The sequence below is a fragment of the Sceloporus occidentalis genome, unplaced genomic scaffold, assembly GCF_023333645.1.
Source record: "Sceloporus occidentalis isolate IW3139 unplaced genomic scaffold, rSceOcc1.0.p SCAF_3, whole genome shotgun sequence".
Lineage (NCBI taxonomy): Eukaryota > Metazoa > Chordata > Lepidosauria > Squamata > Phrynosomatidae > Sceloporus > Sceloporus occidentalis.
In genome coordinates this window covers 23,375,226-23,398,353 of record NW_028316983.1, presented here as the reverse complement: position 1 = coordinate 23,398,353, position 23,128 = coordinate 23,375,226, and the positions used below count along the sequence as shown (strand labels likewise).

Below are 23,128 nucleotides of genomic sequence, written 5' to 3'. Positions count from 1 at the left end.
CGCGTCACCCAACTGGAGTTATCTGGGACTGAGTGCCAAGCAGTGGAAGATTCACCTTAGCTTCTCCTGGATGGGTGAGGAGAAAACCATGCCTCAACATCTGGTGTATGCGGATGGCAGTCAAATGAAAATTGTTGAGAAGCAAGTTTCTCCCTCTAATTCTTGTTTTGTTTTTTAGGTTCTAAAGTTGCAAAAGGAAGAACTGTTAGCCTTGGATTTCTGTGGTCAACAGGTCAGGTCAAGACCCCTGCATGTTGGGAAAACTGCCTGCATGGTCAGTTCAGAAGTTGTTGTTGCTGTCAAGGTGACAATACCCTCATCTGATGTCAAAGGCAAGTTGCTTCTCAAACAGGGCAGTATAGTAGCAAGGCCAGCAAGCTCTTGGCCCAATCATATGTTTTCTGCCATTATGAATGTCATGAAAATGGAACCAAGATGGAGTAAACCCACCATGTTTTTTGGGCTTGGACACACTGGCCTTTCCATCTGCCAACAAGGAGGTGCCTTCTGCACCATGTCACCCCTTTTGAGATACCAACAGTAAACAGTGGACTGAAAGAAAACCAACAACAGAGAGACTTTCTTGCACAGAATTACAGGGGGAGGGGGAGAGTCATCCAACAGGGAAGAGGAATCTGGTGACCTGACAAGGTTCTTTCACCAGATTTCAGGCAACCATCCCTTCCCATTGAAGTTCTGCGCAACATGTAATGCACTGTGTACCCCCCCCCCCCCGGAAAGTTTTTAGCGAGAGGACAAACTTGGCAGCACAAGCTGTCTTCCAGTCATGCAACTGATGCAACCAACCAGGGCTTGAAAATATTTTTTTTTAAATTCCAAAAAAACCAACCCTTTGAGTTGTTTACTATTTTACATAAAAGATGCCATTTTACTACACCATTGTATATAATGGGACTTGAGCATCCAGCTTGTCAATATTCCACTTGAATTGTGGTGCCCAGGACTGGACTCAGTATTCTAGATGAAGTCTGACCAAAGCAGAATAGAATAACACTACTTCTTCCTCCAGTCTGGACACTATGCTCTAGCTGATGAATTTCAGAACTGCATTTTTTTTGGGCTGCTGCATCATGCTGTTGACTCATGTTTAGCTTATGATCTCCAGAACACCTGGAGAGCCTTTTCATATGCATTGTTTTCAAGCCATGTGTCATTCATCCTGTATTTGTGCACTATATTTGTCATGTCTAGATGTAGTACCCTACCTTTATCCCTGTCAAAATTCATTTTGTTAGTTTTGGTCCAGATGTCCAGTCTGTCACGATCACATACTGTCTTCTGGGGTATTAACTATATCTCCTCCAGTTTGGTGTTGATTCCTGAGAGGAATCATCTCATATTCAAAGACTGACTCCATTTGTGTTTTTTATTGTATTGTTTGTCCATCTGTGCCAAACCTCAATACTGTGAGGTAGTCCATATTTTGGTTGGGAACCATGAAAAGGCTTGGTCTCCACTTTTGTTCCTCAGTAGCACCCAATAAACATTTGTCCAGCCAGAACTGGCCAGGTCTTTCCTAAGTCAAGTGTGGGGTTGTTCAGAAGGTAGATCCAACCAAGACTTCAGATTTACTGGCTAGTTTACTTATATCAGAAATTGATGGTACTGTACAAAGCTTGGAAGCAACAAGTTTCAAGTAACAATTACCTGTAACCAGTACTTTTCCATGTATGCTTTAGGTAACAATGATATAACAAAGGTACTTTTCACAAGTAATGATGTGTGGGGCTTTTGAGTTTTGTTCTGTATAATGAGTATTGTTTTCTAGTTAATCTTAAAGTTTTTTTCCAGAAGCTTTTAGAGTAGAATTTTTCACGTTTATATGCCATTCTCTTAGCACTCTAATACATTTACAGTAACAACAAAAAGAAATTAGCAATTTAACAGTAACAGAGCATTCACTGAAGGCTGGTGGTGCTAATGGCAACAAATTACTTGTATGTGGAGGTGGTTACATAGCAAGTTACTCTTAAATAATAACTTGCCAAGCTCTGCTACTGCACTCCACTTGGACAAGACTACTTCTAAGGAGTGAGCCTTTCTGAAATAGATTCCCATGAAACTGAGCTTGCCTATTCCATCTATTCTTAACAGCTTGTCATCAGGCCGAGATGCTCTCCCAGACCATACTTTCAAGGAACTTTAGATATGATCTAAAACCTGACTTAATTTGGCAATATGATAGGTCAAGTTTACTATATTTGGAATTTTATGAACACAAATGCTGCTTTCCCTTGTTCCCTCAAAATTATCAAAACATTCACTTTTATGTGGATATGGTGCCTAAATCCCCTAAAGGCACAAGATCTTGTCTGATCTTGGAAACTAAGCAGGGTCAGCCCTGGTTAGTAATTGGGTGGGAGACACATGAACAAATACCAGGTGCTGCAGGCTATATTTCATTGGAAGGAGCTGACAAAAGTACTTGTGAGGATCACTTACCTAAGAAAACCCTATGAAATCCATGGGGTCGCCATAAGTCAATGGGCAGAAACATATGCTGAAAAGGAAATTTCTCATCTTTTCCCAGTAAAATACTTACGATTACAAAACTATTGCTGTTGTGTTCTTCAGATTAACCAAAAAAAGTCAAGACCCATCTCAGTACAGCATCACAAATAACAGAGCAATGGATTAACAACAAAACTTTTGGCATGTTCATAAAACTGTATTACTGTTTGGGCTTTGGTAATACATATCCAAGTTTGTAAAAAAGTTTTATGATTACACCAAAAGTTTTGTTAGTGTCCTTTGGATTGACAAGAAGTTTGTGTTACATTCAGTTTCTTCTGGGCAAGACAATCCAAAGCACCATTGAGACCTTGTCCGCTTAGGGCTGAACTACAGCAAGGTGTCCTTGGCAAACAGGTTTAGAATTCATGAGCTAGGCCAGTGTTTCCCAAATGTTGTCTTCCAGGCATTTAGCACTTCAACTCCCCAAAGCCCTAGCCAGTTTAGCCAATGATCAGGAATTCTGGGAGATGAAGTAAAAAATATCTGGCAGTCCAAAGTTTGGGAAACACTGAGCTAGCCAGACTAGGGTGTGTCTGGACTGATAGCAATCTATTGTAATTCTTGGGGGACAGGAACCCTTGAAAATAAAGGTTTCCATCAGTAAGAACAACCATCCCCACTCTAAATCCTTAACAGTGCTTTCTTCAGTTCAAAAAGCAACCACAAACCTTCCCCCACCATCAGTGCCTTGAGGTACAACACAATATTGTGGTGCAGAAAGAAGTGCTTGAGTATAGCCTTGTTCGTTTGCACCCAGGTTATCTTTCCTGTTTATCTGACAGAGCTATACACAAGCCCAGTATGTATGGGCTAGCCATCACAATGATGTAAACATACTGGTTTCCTACTATTGAATGAGGTCAATACAGCCTGCTCCGAGAAAAGTGAAAACCAAATAGTGTGGTTAGAAAACCTAATTGTGGCATTAGATTCCTGTGTGGGAGTGCACTGCTCTTGCAGTAAGGCATAGGCACACTTGCGGCTGACCCTTCCCCCATAAACACAGGCACATCTGGCTGCTTTGTGTCAAATATTGTTTTTATAGAGACCTATACATACTGTGGGTGGCATCAGGCATTGGGCTACTGTTTTTACGAGATCTTCAACCTGGATTTGAAGCAGCACGATAAAAATAAGATATTCCAGCCCAAACCAACAAGTTCCTAACTGCATAGTCCTGTCCAAGGTTTAGTTTGTTGGTCATACTAAGTGTGACAGAGGCCGGTTACAAAAAAGGGCGTCTCTTCTAGACGCCCCTGGGCCTAATACGGACTCCGTCCATACAAGATGGCGCCGGCCCTTCTACATGGCCAGCGCCATCTTTGCGTATCGGACGCTGAGCGTCCGTATGCGTCGCGTCCTTTGTGACGTAGCGAGTGCGCCCCTGGCGCCTCGCTACGTCGCAAACGCGACTCTAAAAGAAGCTCCATTTTGGAGCTTCTTTTTCAGTCTGCACGGGAGCCGCGCCGTGTGGAGGCTCCGGCTCCCCCGTGGACTAACCGGCGGCGGCGGCAGACCGCCGCAAAGCGGCGGTTTGTATCCCGCCAGTATTACTCAGGCAGAGAAACAGAGGTAAGAATGCATCATTTTATATATTAGAAGTGACTACCTTTTTAGGTGCCTTACAAGAAAATAGTGCTTGAAAGAGTTTCCCTGAAATGTTTGATAGTTACTTAAGCAGCTCCCTGAATTCTCTTTATGTTGAAAAACTGCCTTTTGAAAATATGTGTGCTTGTGTTTGTCTGCAGTCTGCACACATGCCACCAGCTTTTCAGATCTACATCATTTCCAAAAATCTGCCTTTGCAACTTGTAATTTAATCACTGTTCATTGGTGGACATCTTGGTAAACTTTTTGTTTGGAAGAATGTTCCTTTTAAAAAATTAACAACTGTACACAAGAAAGCCACAACAGTCTTCATGTTTCATGTGAAGTATGTGTTAGAAACTGTTGCTGTGTGCTTTCAAGTAAGTTTCTGGTTTATGGCAACCCTAACATATCAAATATAGGGTTTCCTTGGCAAAATTTGTTCAGAGGAGTTTTTGCCACTGTCTTCCTCTGAGGCTGAGAGTATGTGACTTGTCCAAGGTCACCCAGTGGGATTCCATGGCTGTGTGGGGATTTTAACCGTGATTTCCAGGATCCTAGTCCAGGACCCAAACCATTACATTATGCTGGCTCTCACATGTTAGAATGGGTAGTACTAGAACTTGAGTGTTTAGCATTGTTAACTTTTAAGAGACCTGCTAGAAATTTGTTGTTGCTGTTGTTAATTCCCCTTGAATCGATCCCAACTCATGGCGACCCTATGGATGAGACATCTCCAAGACCCCTGTCCTCAACTGCTTTACTCAGAACTTGCAGATTCAGGTCAGTGGCCTCTCTGATTGAGGCCATGCATCTGGTAGTGCAGTCTGCCTCTTTATACTGCCTTCTACCTTTCCTAGCATTATTGTCTTTCCTAATGAATAATGCCTTCTCATAATCAAAGTACAGCAGCCTCATTTTCATCATCTTGGTTTTCAGTAAGTGCAAAGGCAAGGTTACTGCTGAATGTAAAGAAAACAAAAATAATGACAATGGATGCTCTGTTAGAAAACCCTACTCTTAAAAATTAAGAATGAAGAACTCAAAGTTGAGTTCTAGCACCACCTACAGATGATAAAAAATAATTCATTCTCCTTACCCTGCTTTTCTTTCAACACTCAATAACTAAAGGGATGAATGCTTTATGAACTATTAATGGAAAAGTGCCCTTATTCCTTTTGTGTGGCATTGTGTTACAATTCTAATGTCCTGTGAACCACAGAAAATACATGGGCCAAGCTCAAAGTAAGTGAGATGAACATGATGGAGTGTGTAAGCGATGGGCTCCACTGTGCCTGGAATACACTGTCCCTGTCAACATGCAACATATTATTTGGTTGCAGTGGACGATAGCACATAATTAAAGCTTGGTCTAGGGTTCAAAATCCCCCCCCTAGTCCTGACACAGAACACTAGATGTTCAAAAAGTACTTGATTTAAATGTCTTTTAGGTCTGGTTTAAAACAAGTACTTTGGATGCCTTCTCCTCTATATCTTATAGTAACTGAGGTGTTTCTTAGTAATTATTTCCACACTAGGCTTAACTTCTGCATGTCCATCAGCCATGAAGATGAAGAAGCAAATTTAGAAACTTTTCTGAAACTTTGTATCCATTTACTACCAGTTTCTTTGTCTAAAGTCTGATCAATAATCTGAAGGCTTATAGTTTTGCTTAATTTGCACAGTTTTACTTTGGTCTTGTGTTATTTTAATATAAGCTGTCATTTTAATTGGTTTTTTTTAATCATAAGTTACTAACGATTTGAAATGGTCATTCATTCATTATAGTGTTGTAAAACTGAGCACAGATGTTCAGCCTAAACTTCATCCATTCTTTCAAGATATCAGGAATGTTGTTTATACACTTATCATGATTTTAAAAGCTGAGAAACAAAACCAGCTAAAACATACTCTTCCACAAAATTCATTAGGTCTGTTCTGCCTGGCCTAGTGACCTATAGATACTGGGGATCCCAATCACTTCCATCTATACCTGTCGTGTGTGGATGATGGGAGCTGGAATCCAACACATTCTGACGGCAAAAAGGAGCAATAGCTGCATTAGGTTATTCATCAAGGCTGGAGGTGGCTGTAAAGCTTGAAGATTTTTCCAATGCAACTTTTTTTCACAGAATATTTCTTTAAGGCTAAAACTTCCAAGGAACAGGAAGTATTGAAGACCAATCAGTAACATCACTGGAGAATAAAACATTACTGCATACTAAAGAAATGATATCAAATAACCCAGGATAAATCCAAGCCTTGTGCAATGAGACTATTACCACTGAGTGGCACCAAACCCAAAGCCTCTTGGCTCCTATATGGGGCAAATATTTTGGGAAGTTATAGTATTTGTTGCTGAAGTTTGCAGTGTTTATTTAGAATATCTAACTGCCATTGTCTCACATTGTTTTCTAGTAATGCTCAGCACCAACTACAACATTTTGTTCCAATCCTCGAGCGGCTTTCTTTTTAATGCTTGAACATATTGGAAGGGAAAACAACTCTCTCAACTTTTGAAAAAAAAGGTAGAGCTACAGTGCTATACTGCATCAGTGAAATGGCAGCTTTGCACTGTAACTTTAAGAAACCTTTTTAAAACTTCTGAGGAGAAAATTCATCCTTGAAACTGTTGGGACTACCTCAGGAAACAATTTCTTAGTTGTTGTTTTTTAAAAAATAATAATCTGGAAGAGCCCTAGTGCAGATCCAAGAAATTGTTATAAATAGCCCTCTAAAACAATGGACAAGTAGATGCAGAGGCAACAACTGGCAAAACCTTGGAAATCCATGGAGCTATATAGTGGGAAATCTAGCTTTAGATCAATATGGAAGAACCTTCATACTCCTTATCGATGAAAGGGGCAACATTACTGAGTTTGTTACACACATGTGTTATGTATGAAGATGTGCACTGATTAAGGAATGCATGCTATGCAAGATTAGGTGTTTTTTTCCAACAAGGATACCTTTCCAGGTTTGATTCAGCAGCTAAACTAGAATGCACTTCGGGGACAAAATGTTATGTAGCTTACAGAGCTTTAAATATATGTCTTTTCTCTAATCTGGGATGGAGTCTGCAGGACACAGCAAATTTGCATGAGCTCCCCTTTGAATGATGGAATAGCCCTGCTTTGGCACATCTGGATGAGAAGAGGAGGAAAAGATGGGTGGAGAGTGAGTGCAAGTTGACACAGAGATGCTCTGGTCCTCATTGGTCACCACAGTCACTTCCCCTGCCCCTTCCTGAATCAAAGCATTGAGCCCTTCCAAGTCTGAGCAGGTGATCCCAGTTCCATTGATGAAGGCCTGGCTAGCTGAGACATCATGGCTCCCCACTGGAATGGTGGGAATCAGAGTCTGGTTTGATGAACTTCCATCAGCTTGATCATGGGCTCCAAGGAGAACTGTTGGCTGGTCCACTGAAATGCTTTCTGCCTCAGACCCTGATGGAAGTGATGGAGCGAGTAAGCTCACCTGCTGAAGGATCTGCAGCTGGCTATTACTGGAAATATCTTCTTCATTTTGGCTTATTAAGGCAGGGGGCACAATACTGACAGATGCTGCCTGAAGCAGACTGCTGGCTTGGGGCATTTGGTGTCCAACAATGATCTTGACCTGTCCTTCACTATAGGTTGAAGCATGCAGGGGCACTTGGAGGTGACTGACAGTAATTGGAACACCAACCTGCCTAGCTGGGTCCATTTGAAACTGGAGAATAGGCTGCTCAGTAATCTTGGTCCCGTTATACTCGACATGCTGCCTCTTGTGACTCCTGAGAGAATCCTCTCGGACAAATGAAGCCTCGCAGATATCACATTTGAATGCCTTCTTGGCCTCCAATTTGGCCACTTGCCTGGAGCTGCCTTCTTTCAGTTGCTCACCTTCTAACTTACTGTCTGGTTTCTTCTTGACCTTGACCGTGTCCCGATGGGCTTTTTTCATGTGGGTGGTTAGGTTGCTCCGTTGTTTGGTATCAAAGGGGCAGAACTCACATTTGAATGGGCGGTCCTTGAAGTGAATCCTCTCATGTACCTTAAGGGTGGCCTTATTGGAACAAGAGTAGTTGCACTCGGGGCACTTCACTGGTTGCTCAGGCTGGTGGGTGCGAAGGTGTTGTCGTAGGCTGGTCTTGTTCCCACACTGGAATTCACACTTGGGGCATTGGAAGGCATTCTCCACATTGTGCTTGATGCGGATGTGTGATTTCAAGTTGCCTTTCATTGCACAACGTACATCGCAGAACTCACATTTGTAGGGCTTCTCCCCGGTGTGCACGCGCATGTGCCTCTTCAAATCTGAATTGATTTTAAATTTGGCGCTGCACAGATGGCACTGGAAAGGAGCATCTCCTGTTGACAAGACACATATTCAGCATTAAGGACACTGGGAACAACAGATACAGTGCTATGCAGATAAAAGATATTTCTTCAATGAACTTGTACCAGCATTTTGCTTAAGTACAAGCAAATAATTAGGTACTTTTATCTCCAATTTCACTAGAAACCAAAAGGACTAAACAGAGGCTATCATACACACCGCCAGGACGTGATGTCCTGGCGGTGATAGTAGGGCTTGGGACCATGCACCAACCACACGGTCCTGAACCCTATTACGTGCGGGCAGCACCATTACAGCGCCGCCCTGCCCACATGGGGGGCATGTGCATGACGTGTGGGCTTCACAGTGCCCACATGTCATGCAAAGGAAGAGACGTCCTAAGGGCTGCGCAGTCCTTACGACGTCCCAAAAAGGAGCCACTCTAGGCACTCCTTTTTTGGTCCGTGGCATTGCCGGTTGCTATGTTTGGTTGCTATGGCAATGCCGCAGACCAAAAACGGGCGCTTACAGACTGCCCTGGAAGGGGTGGTCTGTACTGCCCCGTAGTTTGGCTGTATCATCAGTTGACATGACACACTGGAGAAGACATTAGCAAGACCTAAACAGAACTATCAATGTCTGAGGTTCATGGAGGCCTACCACTAATAGAGTCACTATAAGTTAAATCTGACCTGATGGCAAGTAAATACTTCAAGTGATACACATTTACTAACAGTCACTGGAAAAGAGTTTGTATGAGCATGCATGAGCCTGATTACATGCATATGTAAAGAACCATCACTCCAAAATTCTTCTCTCTCTCTCTCTCTCTCTCTCACACACACACACACACACACAGAATGAGTGACCCAAGGTGGTGGCAGGCAAACCGGACAGTCCAATCGGACACCCATGCAGCTGCTGTGGCATGCAAGCAAAGTATCTGAAGCAACAGGTAATTTTTTTTTACACTGTTGTAACTGTGCTATGTCCTGTTTCCAGTGTGAGTGCCACATGTGATTCTGACTGTCCCCACCACAACCAGGGTTTGGGACATGAATCCAAACTGGATGGCACCAGAACATGGGGGAAATGGGCCTTTTGGCCTGTGCAGACAAGATTTGAGTCTACAAAAGCTTATAGGACAAATTTCTTTTAACCCATCAAGTTTCTGATCTATGCTTGTTAGTTTGCCAAAAATAGCAATTACCGTTCTTGCAGTAAGTAAACAATTCCTAGCAACTGTGTCTAAATCAGTCATATGGTTAATGCTGGTATCTGTGTCAAGGTTTAGGGCTGGCTCTTCATGCATGGCAAGAAAAGGCCATTCTCCTTCCATCCCCCTTCACTCATTCTGTTTCTATAGTCTCATATAAATTACTCTTACTCCTGTTCTAAGTACTGACTTTGTTTTTGTTAACGCTCATCTTGCCACTCCAGTGACTTTGGCCTTACGATTCCTGACACATGCTCCTCAAAACCACCCTGAGGTTTCAGTTGACAACTTCCATAAGATTAGAACAAAAAGGCTAATGACCAGAGGATTATGTGAGTTGTGGGAGATAATGGAGGCCGCCTATCTTTACCTATATACACAGCTGAAGAAGGAGGGAAGAGGTGTGTTTTATATATTTGTTATATTAACATTAAAATTGCAGAAAAATACAAATTCTTTTGAAAAAGAAAGGAAGTGAAATGCATCAAAGCAAGACATATATAAACAATGCCAGGATAAATAAGAGTATAAGATAAACTGCATAATAATTTGCAGGGATGATATTAAATAGATTTTCTTAGCTTTTTTTTCCATAAGGGTTATGCCTCTTTGACTGGCAATACTTGCTTAATCTCCACAACAATACTATATAAACAGGGACAATATTCATACCTTCCCAACAGGAATGATGCATTTTCATTTTGTTAAGAATAGCTGATTACTGCTAAACTATGTTGTAAAACACCATTTATTCCTGATTTTAGTGTGATATGCCTTTGTTATTCTGTTTTACACACACACGCACGCACGCCTGAATGAACCATGGGGGTGCCATTTTAAACAGAAATAAAATGTAGGGAGGTCTTTAGTTCAATACGTTGCTGTACTTTAATAATCATTACACATATGGCTTAATTTACTTTACCAGTTAATATTTTATAGATCTACATCAATGGGAGATTGTAAAAATGTATGCATAATTTGTTTAACTGGCTACATATTTCATTGATCCAGCTGAAGATTTTTCAAATTACAATGCGACATACTGTGCTAATCCATGTGTCTGTTTAATAATTGAGACCTTTGGTATAAAATGTTTATTATGCACATTTTATTAACGAAGACACAGAAGTTGCTAGTTCAGCATATTTTATACTTCATAGTTCTTCCAGCTATGCATGCCTAAGTCTACACTGCAACATTTAGTTATAGGATTTTAACCTACTTTCCTGATGAAAGTCTGGTGCAGTATGTATTGCAACAGCCTCAATTATAGATGCCAAATGATACTAAAAAAAAAACAACCCAGAGAGTCTAAATGTTACTGATACATTTAATTTTCTAATTCAAAGATTGATCTGTGTTGCAGATTTATCTCACTGAACTTATAATATTTGACTCTGGCAAAGAAAGCTTAAGAAAAAAACCCAAAGGAAATCATTGCTAAAAGATATATCATTCATGCAAGCAATTTTTGAGAAACAGAGGATGGAAATTGCTGAGCTAAAGGTCTATAGGATCCAAACCGATGATGAGTGGGGAAAAAAACAATCTTTACTTTGGAGACTGCAGTAAGAAATACAATTGTATGAAAGGGCAGAATTTCACAGTCCAGGAATCTCAAAGTGTCCTGAGAACCCTCTTTGAGCAAAGAAAGAAAACAAGGAGCCCATAATTGGCAATATCTGGGTTTGCCAGTCTTAATATAAATACAAGTAGTAGGATGCCTCATCTACAGAAGGAGACCACTGGCTGGCTGTTATTCAGGCTTCAGATCAAGCCAGTAATCTCACAAACCATGAACAGTGAGATCAGTGGCTTGATCTTCAGATTCTAGTATTGCAGTTTGGTTTGACAAAGTCCCTTAATTATTTTTTTGAAAAATGTTTCTAGCCATCATGGTTCAGAAGATCCTATGGGCAACATTCAAAGAAGGCCTGAAGTTGTGAGATACTTTGTACAAACACATCTCTTAAGAACTCCAACATGACTGAAGCTAGTCTACAACAGCCCGTCTACATTGGTCTTCCAGTGAACGTAGTTATAATTAGGCGTTCATATTAAATATGTCACCCAATACTCCCTGATCCACTCAGCGAGTAATTAGAAAGTTCCATACAATATGCTCAGTAAAAAACTTAAGCCTGCATGTGGACAATTTTTTCTACATTTGAAACTTAGATCAGTTCAGCAAAGATGGCTGGGTCTCACATGATGGACAGAACAGTGTCCTGAAAGGAAAAAAGTTGGCTAGTTCAGCAAAATGTTGGGGGTGCAATCCAGATAATACCTGTTTGAGGCACACAATGTATTCATGTCTTGTGTTGGCTTCCTTTTAATCAGAAACTATTATTCATATTTTTTGTGGGTTTTTCGGGCTATGTGGCCATGTTCCAGCAGAGTTTCTTTCTGACATTTCGCCAGCATCTGTGGCTGGCATCTTCAGAGAATGCTTTGCCTGGAAAAATTGGGTGTATATATACTGTGTGAGCCAGGGAATGCAGGAGTGATTTGCATGTGTATTGTTCTGTGTTGATGGCTGGCCTCAGGCTGGGAAGCTAATGCAAATGAGGATTAATGTCTGCTAATTGGTGATCATTATCTGCTGGGAAAGCCCCTGACTCTGAATGGCTTCCCATTTGCATTTGCTGAGTCCTTATTTTGCTGTTCCTCAGGACTGGTAGCCAAATTTTGTTCACTTTAAGGGTTTCTTCTTTCCAGTTGAAATTGTCCAGGTGTTTGTGGATTTCAATGGCTTCCCTGTGCATCCTGACATGGTAGTGGTTGGCATGGTCCAGAACTTCGGTGTTTTCAAACAGTATTTTATGCCCAGGATGGTTTGTGGCATGTTCTGCTACTGCTGATTTTTGGACTCCATTCAGAGTCAGGGGCTTTCCCATCAAATAATGATCACCAATTAGCAGACATTAATCCTCGTTTGCATTAGCCTCCCAGACTGAGGCCAGCCATCAGCACAGAACAATACACATACAAATCACTCCTGCATTCTCAGGCTCACACAGTATATATACACCCAATTTTTCCAGGCAAAGCATTCTCTGAAGATGCCAGCCACAGATGCTGGAGAAACATCAGGAAGAAACTCTGCTAGAACATGGCCACATAGCCCGAAAAACCCACAAAAACTATGGATGCCAGCCATGAAAGCCTTCGACTTTATATTATTCATATTAATTTTGAAACACAGAAACATTTCTGGAATTTCCAGATTAATTTAGGACAGTCAAATTACATTTCTAGGATGTGGTTTCTAGCAGATGGACACCAGAAATGGCTTCTTTGAGCCACTATTCCTGCAAAGAGGCATTGGCTTATTAGGCCGAAAACCTTACTGCTTATTTATATTTAAGCATATGTCTTATAGTTGTCTCTTCCATCTGAATTTTTTCAAAAGACGTGTTACTTATGTGAATTTATTTGCTTAATTTCTGATTGTTCAGTTTTTGCTGATGTGGTTGTGAACTGGTTTTGTTTTGCACTATCGTTCTGCTGTATTTAAAAAAGCATGTTCCCTCCCCCCTGCAAGAAATATCTGTTCCTAAGTGAAGTCAATATGTTAAAAAACACCTCTGACTTACCTGTATGAGATCTGAGATGAACAGTGAGCTGGCTGGAGTTGCGGCTGGCATACGGGCAGATCTGGCATTTAAAAGGACGTTCATTTGAATGGATGCGCTGGTGCTTGTTGAGGCTGCTGCTCTCAGCAGCTGCGTAGTCACAGTCTTTACACTTGTAGGGCTTCACCCCACTGTGGGAGCGCATGTGCATTTTCAACTTGTCTTTACGACTGAAACACTTACTGCACACTTCGCATTTATGGGGCTTGTCACCTACAGAAGAAAAATTGGCACTGCAGGGTAGAGGTGAATTGTAGGAGATCATGAATGGGCAAGGTATGGCCCTCCAAGACTGTTTTTGCAGCCCTCAGGCTCTTCAGACTTCCTAGAATGACCTTTCTGTGGCCCTACAAAGAGTGAACTGACATGTGGGATGGAATGGAAATGCACCTTTTACATAGGTAGCAGGAGCCCCTGCACTATTTAACATTAAAAATACAGTGGGCCCTCCACATTCATGGGGTTAGAGATGCGGGACTCTTGTGATTATGTGTGTGTTGGGGGTGTGTGCAAGTAAGAAAAACACTTTTTTTAAAACCTGAGAAAACCTATCTAGGAAGCTCTGGGTCCACAGTGCAACTGTTTGGCCAACATCCACAAGAAGCTGATCACAGAGTTGCACTGAAGGATCTACAAATGCTTTCTCTAGGAATCTCTAGGTTCTCCAGCATGACTCTATGGTCAGCTTCTGGAAGAATTAATAATAATAATAATAAGTTTTATTTATAGACCGCTATTCCGCAATGATCATAGCGGTGTACAGTAAAAATTGCAATACAATACAAAAAATTGCAAGGCCTCTCTCCCCCTCAAGATGGTGGTCGGGAGGAGGGCTCTTAGTCTTTCCAGGCCAGGCCTCGTCTCTCCCCCTCAAGATGGTGGTCGGGGGGAGGGCTCTTAGTCTTTCCAGGCCAGGCCTCGTCTCTCCCCCTCAAGATGGTGGTCGGGGGGAGGGCTCTTAGTCTTTCCAGGCCAGGCCTCATCTCTCCCCCTCAAGATGGTGGTCGGGGGGAGGGCTCTTAGTCTTTCCAGGCCAGGCCTTGTCTCTCCCCCTCAAGATGGTGGTCGGGGGGAGGGCTGTAGGACCTAGAGATTCCTAGAGAGAACATATTAATCAAATCCACATAAAATTCAAATATGCAAATATCAAAACCACAAATGTGGAGGGCTAACTGTAACCAGATGTGGGCAGTCCAAAGAGTCTCAGGAACAGAATATTGGTCCCTGAACTCATTGCAGCTGCCCATCCCTGCACTAGACAGAACAAAAAAGGAGGGTTATTTTTTTCTCTACTGTAAGAAAGACATACCATATCGGATTTCCTCCAAGGTATTTGCTTTGACAAATCAAGGAAGTGTACAGATTAATTCATGCACAGCTTTGAAAATACATCTCTTGGTAGTGTATATATTTGTTAAGCAGCTCTCTCTGTGTTACATACAGATACAGTTGCACCATCTCCCAAATATATGTTTACCTTTTTTACGTTTTAAAGCATTTAATCTGTTCAACATGGAGAATTAATCCATATGTCTAATTCAAAAGGACAAATTCTGGATATGCAGAAGCTCCTGAGATTAACCACTATCATCTCTGGCTACAAAGATTTCAGGAAGCAGGATGGCATTTGAGATCTAATGGGATGTATTGCTGATCAAAAATGTAACATTGGGCTAGACCAAGGATGGGAATGATGTGTCCCTTCAGACATTTTGGAATGCAACTTCTATCATCCCTAACTTGCATAGTCAATAGTGCAGAATCATGAAAGGTGTATTCTGACATCATCTGGAAAGATAGATAATCTTCACCCATGGGCTAGATAGATTAGTCTTCAAATAAGGCAATTTTTGATCCGTAAGAATCAGGATGATTTTACAACTAACATTCTTTTTTCTTCTAGCATCTCCACTTAATTCCAACATGAATAGGCAGAATATTCTACAGCAATCCAGAAGAAACTGACACTTTCATAGAAAGGCAGGGAAAAGTCAGGAAACAAGCAATGGCTAAGCTCACACTGTCTCTTTGCTTTTCCCTTCCTTACAGAGCTCTTGCTGGAAAGCTTCATAGCAGCTCCAGCAACCTATGTTTACTGGATGAATGTGCTTTCTAATTTCAAATATTTACCTGTATGTGTTCTTAAATGTCGTTCCATGTCTTTCATACCATAGGATGTCTTGAACTGACAACCTGTGGGGTGGAGGAGAGAAGGGGATTTATTTATTATGCAACTCATGCTTTCTCGCAATGTGACTTCTTTTTCTCACAACAGCCCTATGAAATATGTTAGTGAGAGGGATGCTGATTAGGGTGGAAAGCATATTTGTATGGAAGTGGGAGAACATTATTTTTCCTCTCATATAAAAATGAAGCACTTGAGTATTTACATCCCTAGCAGTGACTATACCATGGGTACCTACTGACTATTGTGGGTGTGAATTTGAACCTGGATTTCTCTGGTCCTGGATCCAGCATTAAGATTACAATGTAACACCGGTTCTCAACAAAAACAAGAACTAGGCCTCAGCTCCTACAGGAAAGAGGGTTAGTTCATCTTGTTTGTAACCTTTTCCTATTTTCTCAAATCTCATGAATACCACTGGGCCTTATCACATCAGAAAAGAAAGCCAAAACAGAGCAGGAGAGTAGCGACTTTCTATGTGCCTCTCCGCATACCGTCGTAGCACTTCAGTTCTGTTCCTAAGGGAGACAGCCGTACAAACATGCTTCTTGTCACACTGGAAAAATCTGTTTGGCAAAAAACACACTTTTACGATTGTCTACCTCGGGAAAGGGAAAGGAAATACTACATCAGCATGTGGAGAGGTATGGAGAAAACTGCTACTCTCCCTCTCCATTTCAGCTTTCTTTTCTTTTACAATAAGCCTCACTGACACCCCTGTAAGCGTAGCTTGTCTACCTTTAAAAAGAAACCTCAACTGCAGTTTCTTGTTGATGGGAAGGCAGAAGAAACAACCATGTTATTTCTCACTACTTGCTTGGCTGTGGTTGTCACAGCAACTGGAGATGTGGCTGCTCTTCAGTCAGCCATCTCATATTCACAGAATCACAGTTTTAGAAAAGTCTCCAAGGGTATAGCACCTTGCCAGTCTGGGAATCCACTGCTAAACTAAATCATCAAATCTCTGTTTAAAAACTTCCAGTTCAGAAGAGTCTGCCACTGTCTGTGGGAGTCTATTCCACTACCATCAGGAAGTCTTTACTAATGTTTAGTTGTAATTGCCTTTCTTGTCATTTGAACCACTGATTTGGATCCTACCCTGTGAAACAGAAAACACATTCTACACAAGTGACACTGGATTTTGGGAGTAGGCTATTGAAGGGGGAACACACTGAGATTCTGGACAAACAGATAAAGCTGAAAGACTTCTTGAGCAGACTTGAACAAATCAGTTTCACAGGGGATCAAAGATTTGAACATATATTGGTCCAGACACAATATTCTATCTCAGTTACAAGAGAATGGGTGGAGAAAGGGAAGAGTGAATGAAAATGAAATGAAAAATAACTCCACAGTACGTGGAGAAGGTGAAGAGCTAGACAGGAAACAGAGCAGGAAACAGAAGAAATTCTTTAGGAGACCAAGAGAAAAACAATGGAGGAAATCTTAGAGAGATAATAGTAGAATGAAAGTACACTATCTGAATATTACAGAGAAGTTGTTGAAGTTCATGGAAAAAGCATATGCCCCCCCCCCTCCAAAGCCAGAAAAGTGTGTGTTTATGTATGTACTTCAGATCTGAATGAAACTGAGAGTGGCCTAGTCAATTTATGAAGCAAAGAAGCCAAGACAGGTTTTGAAACAATGAATATATATGTTTTAACGACGTTAACTGACCTAATCATACAAGGAAGGGTAATTTTTTCCCCCTTCCATGACTTAAATCTATGTGATCAATGGCTATATAAATTAATTAAAAAGCACTTCCATGAATCTTCTTGGAACTTTGTGACAATGTCACTGATTAAAATTAATTTAAGCATGGCCAATTTATTTCCTCGGTCCATCTCTTGAAGCACCCAAGCCGTGGACAGAATGTAAATACAGTTCAGAGAATAATCCACAAGTTGCAAAGTCCTATGAACCTTTGGGATACAGGGAGAAGCCACTAAAAAAACGGATTTCTCAATGCACCACTTAATTTTTTTTTTGCTTTCTTTACTGCTTGAAAATGCAGTCTTTGAATCTCATGTTTGCTTGCATTTACATGATTCGCAGAGACCACGAAGAAGAAAGTAGCATGTGAACCAGGAAGCAAACGTATGTCATTATCTTTCCATTTTCATGATCCTGCTGTCTCCACAAATGCTTAGCAATAAGATCAAGATGCAAGTTACTTCTTTGGTGTTATATAAATCTAAAGTCAAGTCAAGTAAGTCTGTATTCATCTCCCCACACAGCCCCCCTCCCCTGACAGCAATCTCTGAGTTGTGACCAGCTGACTTCAGATTTGCCCAGCTTCTCACTTCACATCATACATAATTTTGCTCTGAGATCCAAACTGTTTTAAAAATTTGATAATGTCATCTCAAAGTCAATCGCAGGGCCTTAGTGCATGAGGAAAAATAAACAGAAACAGAGCAGGAAAGTAGTGGCTTCCTCTATGCTTCTCTGCATGCTGTCATAGCACTCGGGGATGCTTTGATTGTGATTTCCTGCATGGCAGGGGGTTGGACTGGATGGCCCTTGTGGTCTCTTCCAACTCTGATTCTTTGATTCACATTGCTTCTGATTTATGATGACCTTAAGGTGAACCTATCATAGGTTTTTCTGAGGCTGAGAGTGTGTCACCCAGTGAGTTTCCATGGCTGAGTGGGGAACTAAACCCTGGCCTCCAGAGTCGTATTCCAACACTAAAACCACTGCACAATATTGACTCTTGAATATATATATATAAATTGCCTAAAATAGTACAAACAGTACAAAACTGCTTCTTTGTTTTTCTGGGCAAAATATTTTGAAATTCCAGGGCCTTAGATCCCTTAAGGGGAATGTGGATGTGAGCCTGCCTGTAAGAACAATGCTATTGACCATGAATTTGGAAGCTTAGGCAAACAAGTTAGTGGATGCTAAGGATTTCCTAACACATATAGACTGAAAAACACACCTGCAAATCCCTTAAATAAAGAGACTGGGTGCAACAACTCTGCCAGTTTCAGTATTTTACCTGGACAGACACAGAGCACATACAGAGTATATATATTACCTGGATAGCAGCAGTTAAGTTTCTTCTGTGCCCCTGATGTGCTGGGTTTTTTGGTGCGAGATTTTGGTGAAGTGGTGACAACTGATGTAGTCTGAGGTTCACTGTTCTCAGCAGGTAGATAGGTTTGGTAGCCATGCTCAAAAACAAACTCTGGCGCAGAAACTGAGAAACACAAAAAGACTTGGTTTTCTAAAACATCCATGCTATGCAAAACCATTTAGCTTCTCTAAACCCTCATATAACATATCAAAACATCTCCTCTTAATGTCAAGAATACAATGCAATCTTCTATCCACTTTGTTGCTAATGAGAGAAATGCCACAAAGTTCACCAACTAAAGTCAATAGCAAATATGTCAATTAATTATGAGGTTTATAGTAACAGTCTACACAGTCAATTCCACAGTATCAAATTTTATCCTGTGCTAGTCCATTAACACTGTTTTGTTGTAATTTTGTGTTTAAATGGACTAAGTCCAGTGCTATGCTTGCAGCAGCTTTTGCACACCTTTCCTTTCCCTCATGTTGATGTTCTGTTCTGTTTTTATTGGCTTTTTTGCCTGCTCCTCAAACTGGCAAAACCAAAGAGGTTCTTTACAGTTTAGGTGCTCCTTACAGTTCAGTAAGAAATAAATTTGTAGCGAGAACTACATTTTTTAAAAAAAAATATACTCAGTTTCTAATTATAGTCTGAATAAACTGTACTTCTAATACATCAAATACATTATACGTACTTTTATGCCAAACAGAATTATATATACAGTGGGCCCTTAACATTTGCTGGGGTTAGGGACACAGGACCCCCATGAAAGTGGAAAAACTGCAAATAAAAAACCCACTTTAAAAAAAACACACCAAGAAAACACCTTTTTAGGAATCTCTAAGTCTTCCAGTGTGACTCCATGGCCAATTTCAACAGAGCCATACTGGAAGGACCTGCAAAAGTCAAAGCCACAAATGTAGAGGGCCGATTGTTTCAAAAGTAATAAAATGACTTTCATATTCCAAAAGTAATAAAATGACTTTCAGTCTGTAAAGGGTACAGGGACGTAGCCAGGGGGGGGGATCTTGGGGTCCGGACCCCTCCCCTTCCATTAGAAAAATGAATGTGTGCTGCTGCGCCGCTGCACCCAAGCCCCATTATAATGGTGGCACTTAGTCTGGAACCCCCCCCCCCTTCCTAAAATCCTGGCTATGTCCCTGAAGGGTAGGGTGGGTGGGTGCAATATTACATTTTTCAATTTTTCTGTAAGTGCCATTTTAAAAAAAATCCAGACATTTTACATCTCAAGGATGAGGTCACTTGTTGAGGATACCCCGGTGTTAAAACCATATGAAACCAATCCTCCATGCTGGTTGGAGAATTACATGAACTGCGGCCCTCCAAACCACCTCAAAACTCAACTTTTCTTAACTTTGGTTTTTCTGCTTAGAAGCACTTTCAAAATTTCTTAAATACCTGTGATGGTTTGAGTCTCCGAAGTGATTGTTCTGGTTGGGGTCTGTGTCTGTGTTGCTGGTACTGTCTCCTCTGCCACAAACTGAACTGTACTGGCAACCCCAGAGGTTGTGCCTGACAGGTGACAGCCATTTCTCTTGTGAGCCACAAATGCATCAAGATTGTTGAACTGCTCCTTGCACAGACCACAAATGTGGATGTCAGGAGTGAGCTCCACTAGGACGGTGGTGCCTCCTGGAACTACCAAAATGTCATGTATCAGATTAAACAATACAAAGAAATACAGTGGATCTCTGGTATCCACTGGGGCTTAGTTCTAGGACTCCCCGTGGATGTTAAAATCCATGGATACTCAAGTCCCATTAAATACACTGGTGTAATAAAATGGTAAAATTATATACCCTTATATATGGTAAAATCATGGCTTGTTTTTGGAATACATACACACACATATATATAGTTAAGCTGTGGATGGCTGAATCTGTGGATATGAAGGGCAAACTATAGATTCCAAAGGGTTGTTGGCTGCCTATTAATTCCAAATTACTGGAAAGAAATGACTCTTCCAACAATTAAGTAATTTCAGCTTTGACACAGTGTGTCAATTTTCAATGAATTATGAAGTAAAAGCATATTTATCTCATTGGAGGATCTTAATTGTTCAGAAGATGCTTTGGTTGCTGTGATGCAGCAGCTATTGTCTTAGTGTCCATTTGAATGAGATGCATAGATATAGGACAGATGACACCTGACTTTACAACAGTACATGTGAAAGGAATCTAGGAGTCCTAGAAGCTGAAAATGAGTGTGATGCAGCAGCTAAAAAGACCAATGCGAGTCCAGTTCACATCAATAGGAGCACAGTGTCTCTAGACTGAAGGAAGTAATAATGCCACTCTATTCTGGTCAAATGTCACCTGGAATATTGTGTGCAGTTGTTAGCATCATGGTTCAAGAGGGATATTAACAAACGAGTGTGTCCAGAGGAGGGCAATCAAAATGGTGAAAGGTCTGGAAACTATGCTCTGAGGAGTGGCTTAGGGGTCTGGGTATGTTTAGCCTGAAGAAGAGAAGGTTAAGAGGCTATGTTAGCCTTGTTCAAGTATTTGAAGGGGTGTCACACTGAGGATGGAGCAAGCTTGTTTTCTGCTGCTCCAGAGACCAGGACCAGCAAAGGTTTCAAACTACAGGAAAAGGGAATCCACCTAAACATTAGGAAGAATATGAAGTCTAAGGCTTTCACGGCCGGCATCCATAGCTTTTTGTGGGTTTTTCGGGCTATGTAGCCATGCTCTGGAAGAGCTTATTCCACAGATGCAGGTGAAACGTCAGGACTAAACTCTTCCAGAACATGGCCACACAGTGTGAAAAACCCACAAAAAACCATTAGGAAGAACGTCCTGATGGTAAGAGCTGTTCAAAAGTGGAACACACTGCTTCAGAGAGTGGTGGCATCTCCTTCTTGGGAGGTTTTTTAAACAGAAACTGGATGGCCATGTATCAGGGGTGCTTTGATTGTGTATTCCTGCATGGCAAGGGGTTAGATTGGATGGCCTTTGGAGTATCTTCCAGCTCTACGATTCTTCCTTCTTAATAACTTTTGCCATTGTGACTACCCCCTGACATTGGCCAGACATGTCCTGGGTTTCATCTGTGAAATGTTGGTGTGTCTGTGTGTGTCAGTCAGAGTAGACAACACTAGGTAAAGCTGCCACAGTGTCCTGGCTCAGTATAAGCCTGGTCCCACTGCTCCTGGATACAGCAGTGTCGTGCCCAAATGGCTTCTTCGCATGTACGTAAGTTGAGTGTGAATGCCAGCACCATCCCATGCAAATGGCAGGCTCTAGCAAGCAAGACCACGCCTGGTCATATGGCAATAAAGGGCTGCATCCGCACTGCAGAAACAACCCACTTTGACACCGACTTAACTGCCATGGCTCAATGCTATGGAATTCTGGGAAATGCAGTTTTGGGAGACATTTAGTCTTCTCTGTCAGAGAGCTCTGATGCCACAACAAACTACAAACTACCAGAATTCCATAGCACTGAGCCATGGCAGCTAAAGTGCTGTCACACTGGATTATTTCCACAGTGTGGATGCAACCTTTAAACTAGCATGGCTCAATGCTCTCGGATTTCTAGTTGTGTGAGACACTGAGCCTTCTGTCAGAGAGCTCTGGGGCCACAACAAACTAGAAGTCCCAGGATTGCACAGCACTGAGAGCCATGGCTGCTAAAGCGGTCTCAAACTGGATTATTTCCACAGTGCAGATGCAGAGATGAAAGAACTTGGTGAACCATGCTGCCGAAGCAACCAGGGGCCTTACCCCTTTTCTCCCCCTCTCCAAAACATTCCCCTTTCCAACCCCATTATTTCCCTCCATCTTTCTCTCTCTTCCTTTGCCTCCCTGTCTCCCCCTCTCATTTTTTCCCATCCAGGTTCCCGGGCCCGTTTTGACTGCTTTCTTTTTGCCTGCACCCAGATTCCCGGGTTCGCTTCTACCGCTACTCAGGTTTCGGGGCCTGGTGGAACCCAGGCGGCTCTCGGCTTGTGCCAGCTCCGGGCCCGGGAGCGCGGATAATGAGAAGCGCAAGCCACTTACATTGCACGGGCCCCGCGAAGGGCTGGGCGGCCGCGGCGCTCGGATTCATGGCAGGCACCGCCGAGGAGGAAGCAAAGGGGCCCCTCCCGCTCGAAACTCGAGGGGCGGGTACGGATGTGGAGCGCTCGAGCATGCGCAGTAACGGTGGTGAAGCCACTGCCCGGACCTCCTTGCCCTCAATGGCAGGAGCTTGCTAGCCAGCCCTATGGGAAACCTGTGTGTTGTGTTGTTTTGTGTTGTGTGTGGTTTGAGCTCCTTGGGGTTTGTTCCAGGGAAGCGGGGCAATAAGGTTGCAGCCACAGAGCCCAGCTTTTGCTTTTGTTGCCTCCACACTGGAGAAATAATCCAGTTTGACCCCACTTTAACTGCCCTGGGCTCCATACTAAGGAATTGTGGGAGTTGTAGTTTGTTGTGGTACCAAGAGTTCTCTGACAGAGAATGATAAATGTCTCAGAAACATACAGTTTGCATCCACACTGAAGAAATAATCCAGTTTGACACTGGTTTAACTGCCCTGGCTCCATGCTAGGGCATTCTGGG

General features: G+C 42.0%; 1 protein-coding gene across 1 annotated transcript; it reads right to left on the bottom strand.

Moving 5' to 3' along the window:
• Positions 1 to 5,848: 5,848 nt before the first annotated feature.
• ZFP64 (ZFP64 zinc finger protein) lies at positions 5,849 to 22,670 on the bottom strand. The gene is made up of 6 exons (XM_089513807.1): positions 22,589 to 22,670; positions 19,986 to 20,225; positions 18,528 to 18,689; positions 15,427 to 15,489; positions 13,258 to 13,509; positions 5,849 to 8,474 (listed from the first exon to the last, which is right to left on the bottom strand). The coding sequence occupies exons 1-6, from the start codon at positions 22,635 to 22,637 to the stop codon at positions 7,183 to 7,185; spliced, it is 2,058 nt and encodes a 685-aa protein (XP_089369933.1). The 5' UTR covers positions 22,638 to 22,670; the 3' UTR covers positions 5,849 to 7,182.
• Positions 22,671 to 23,128: the final 458 nt, after the last annotated feature.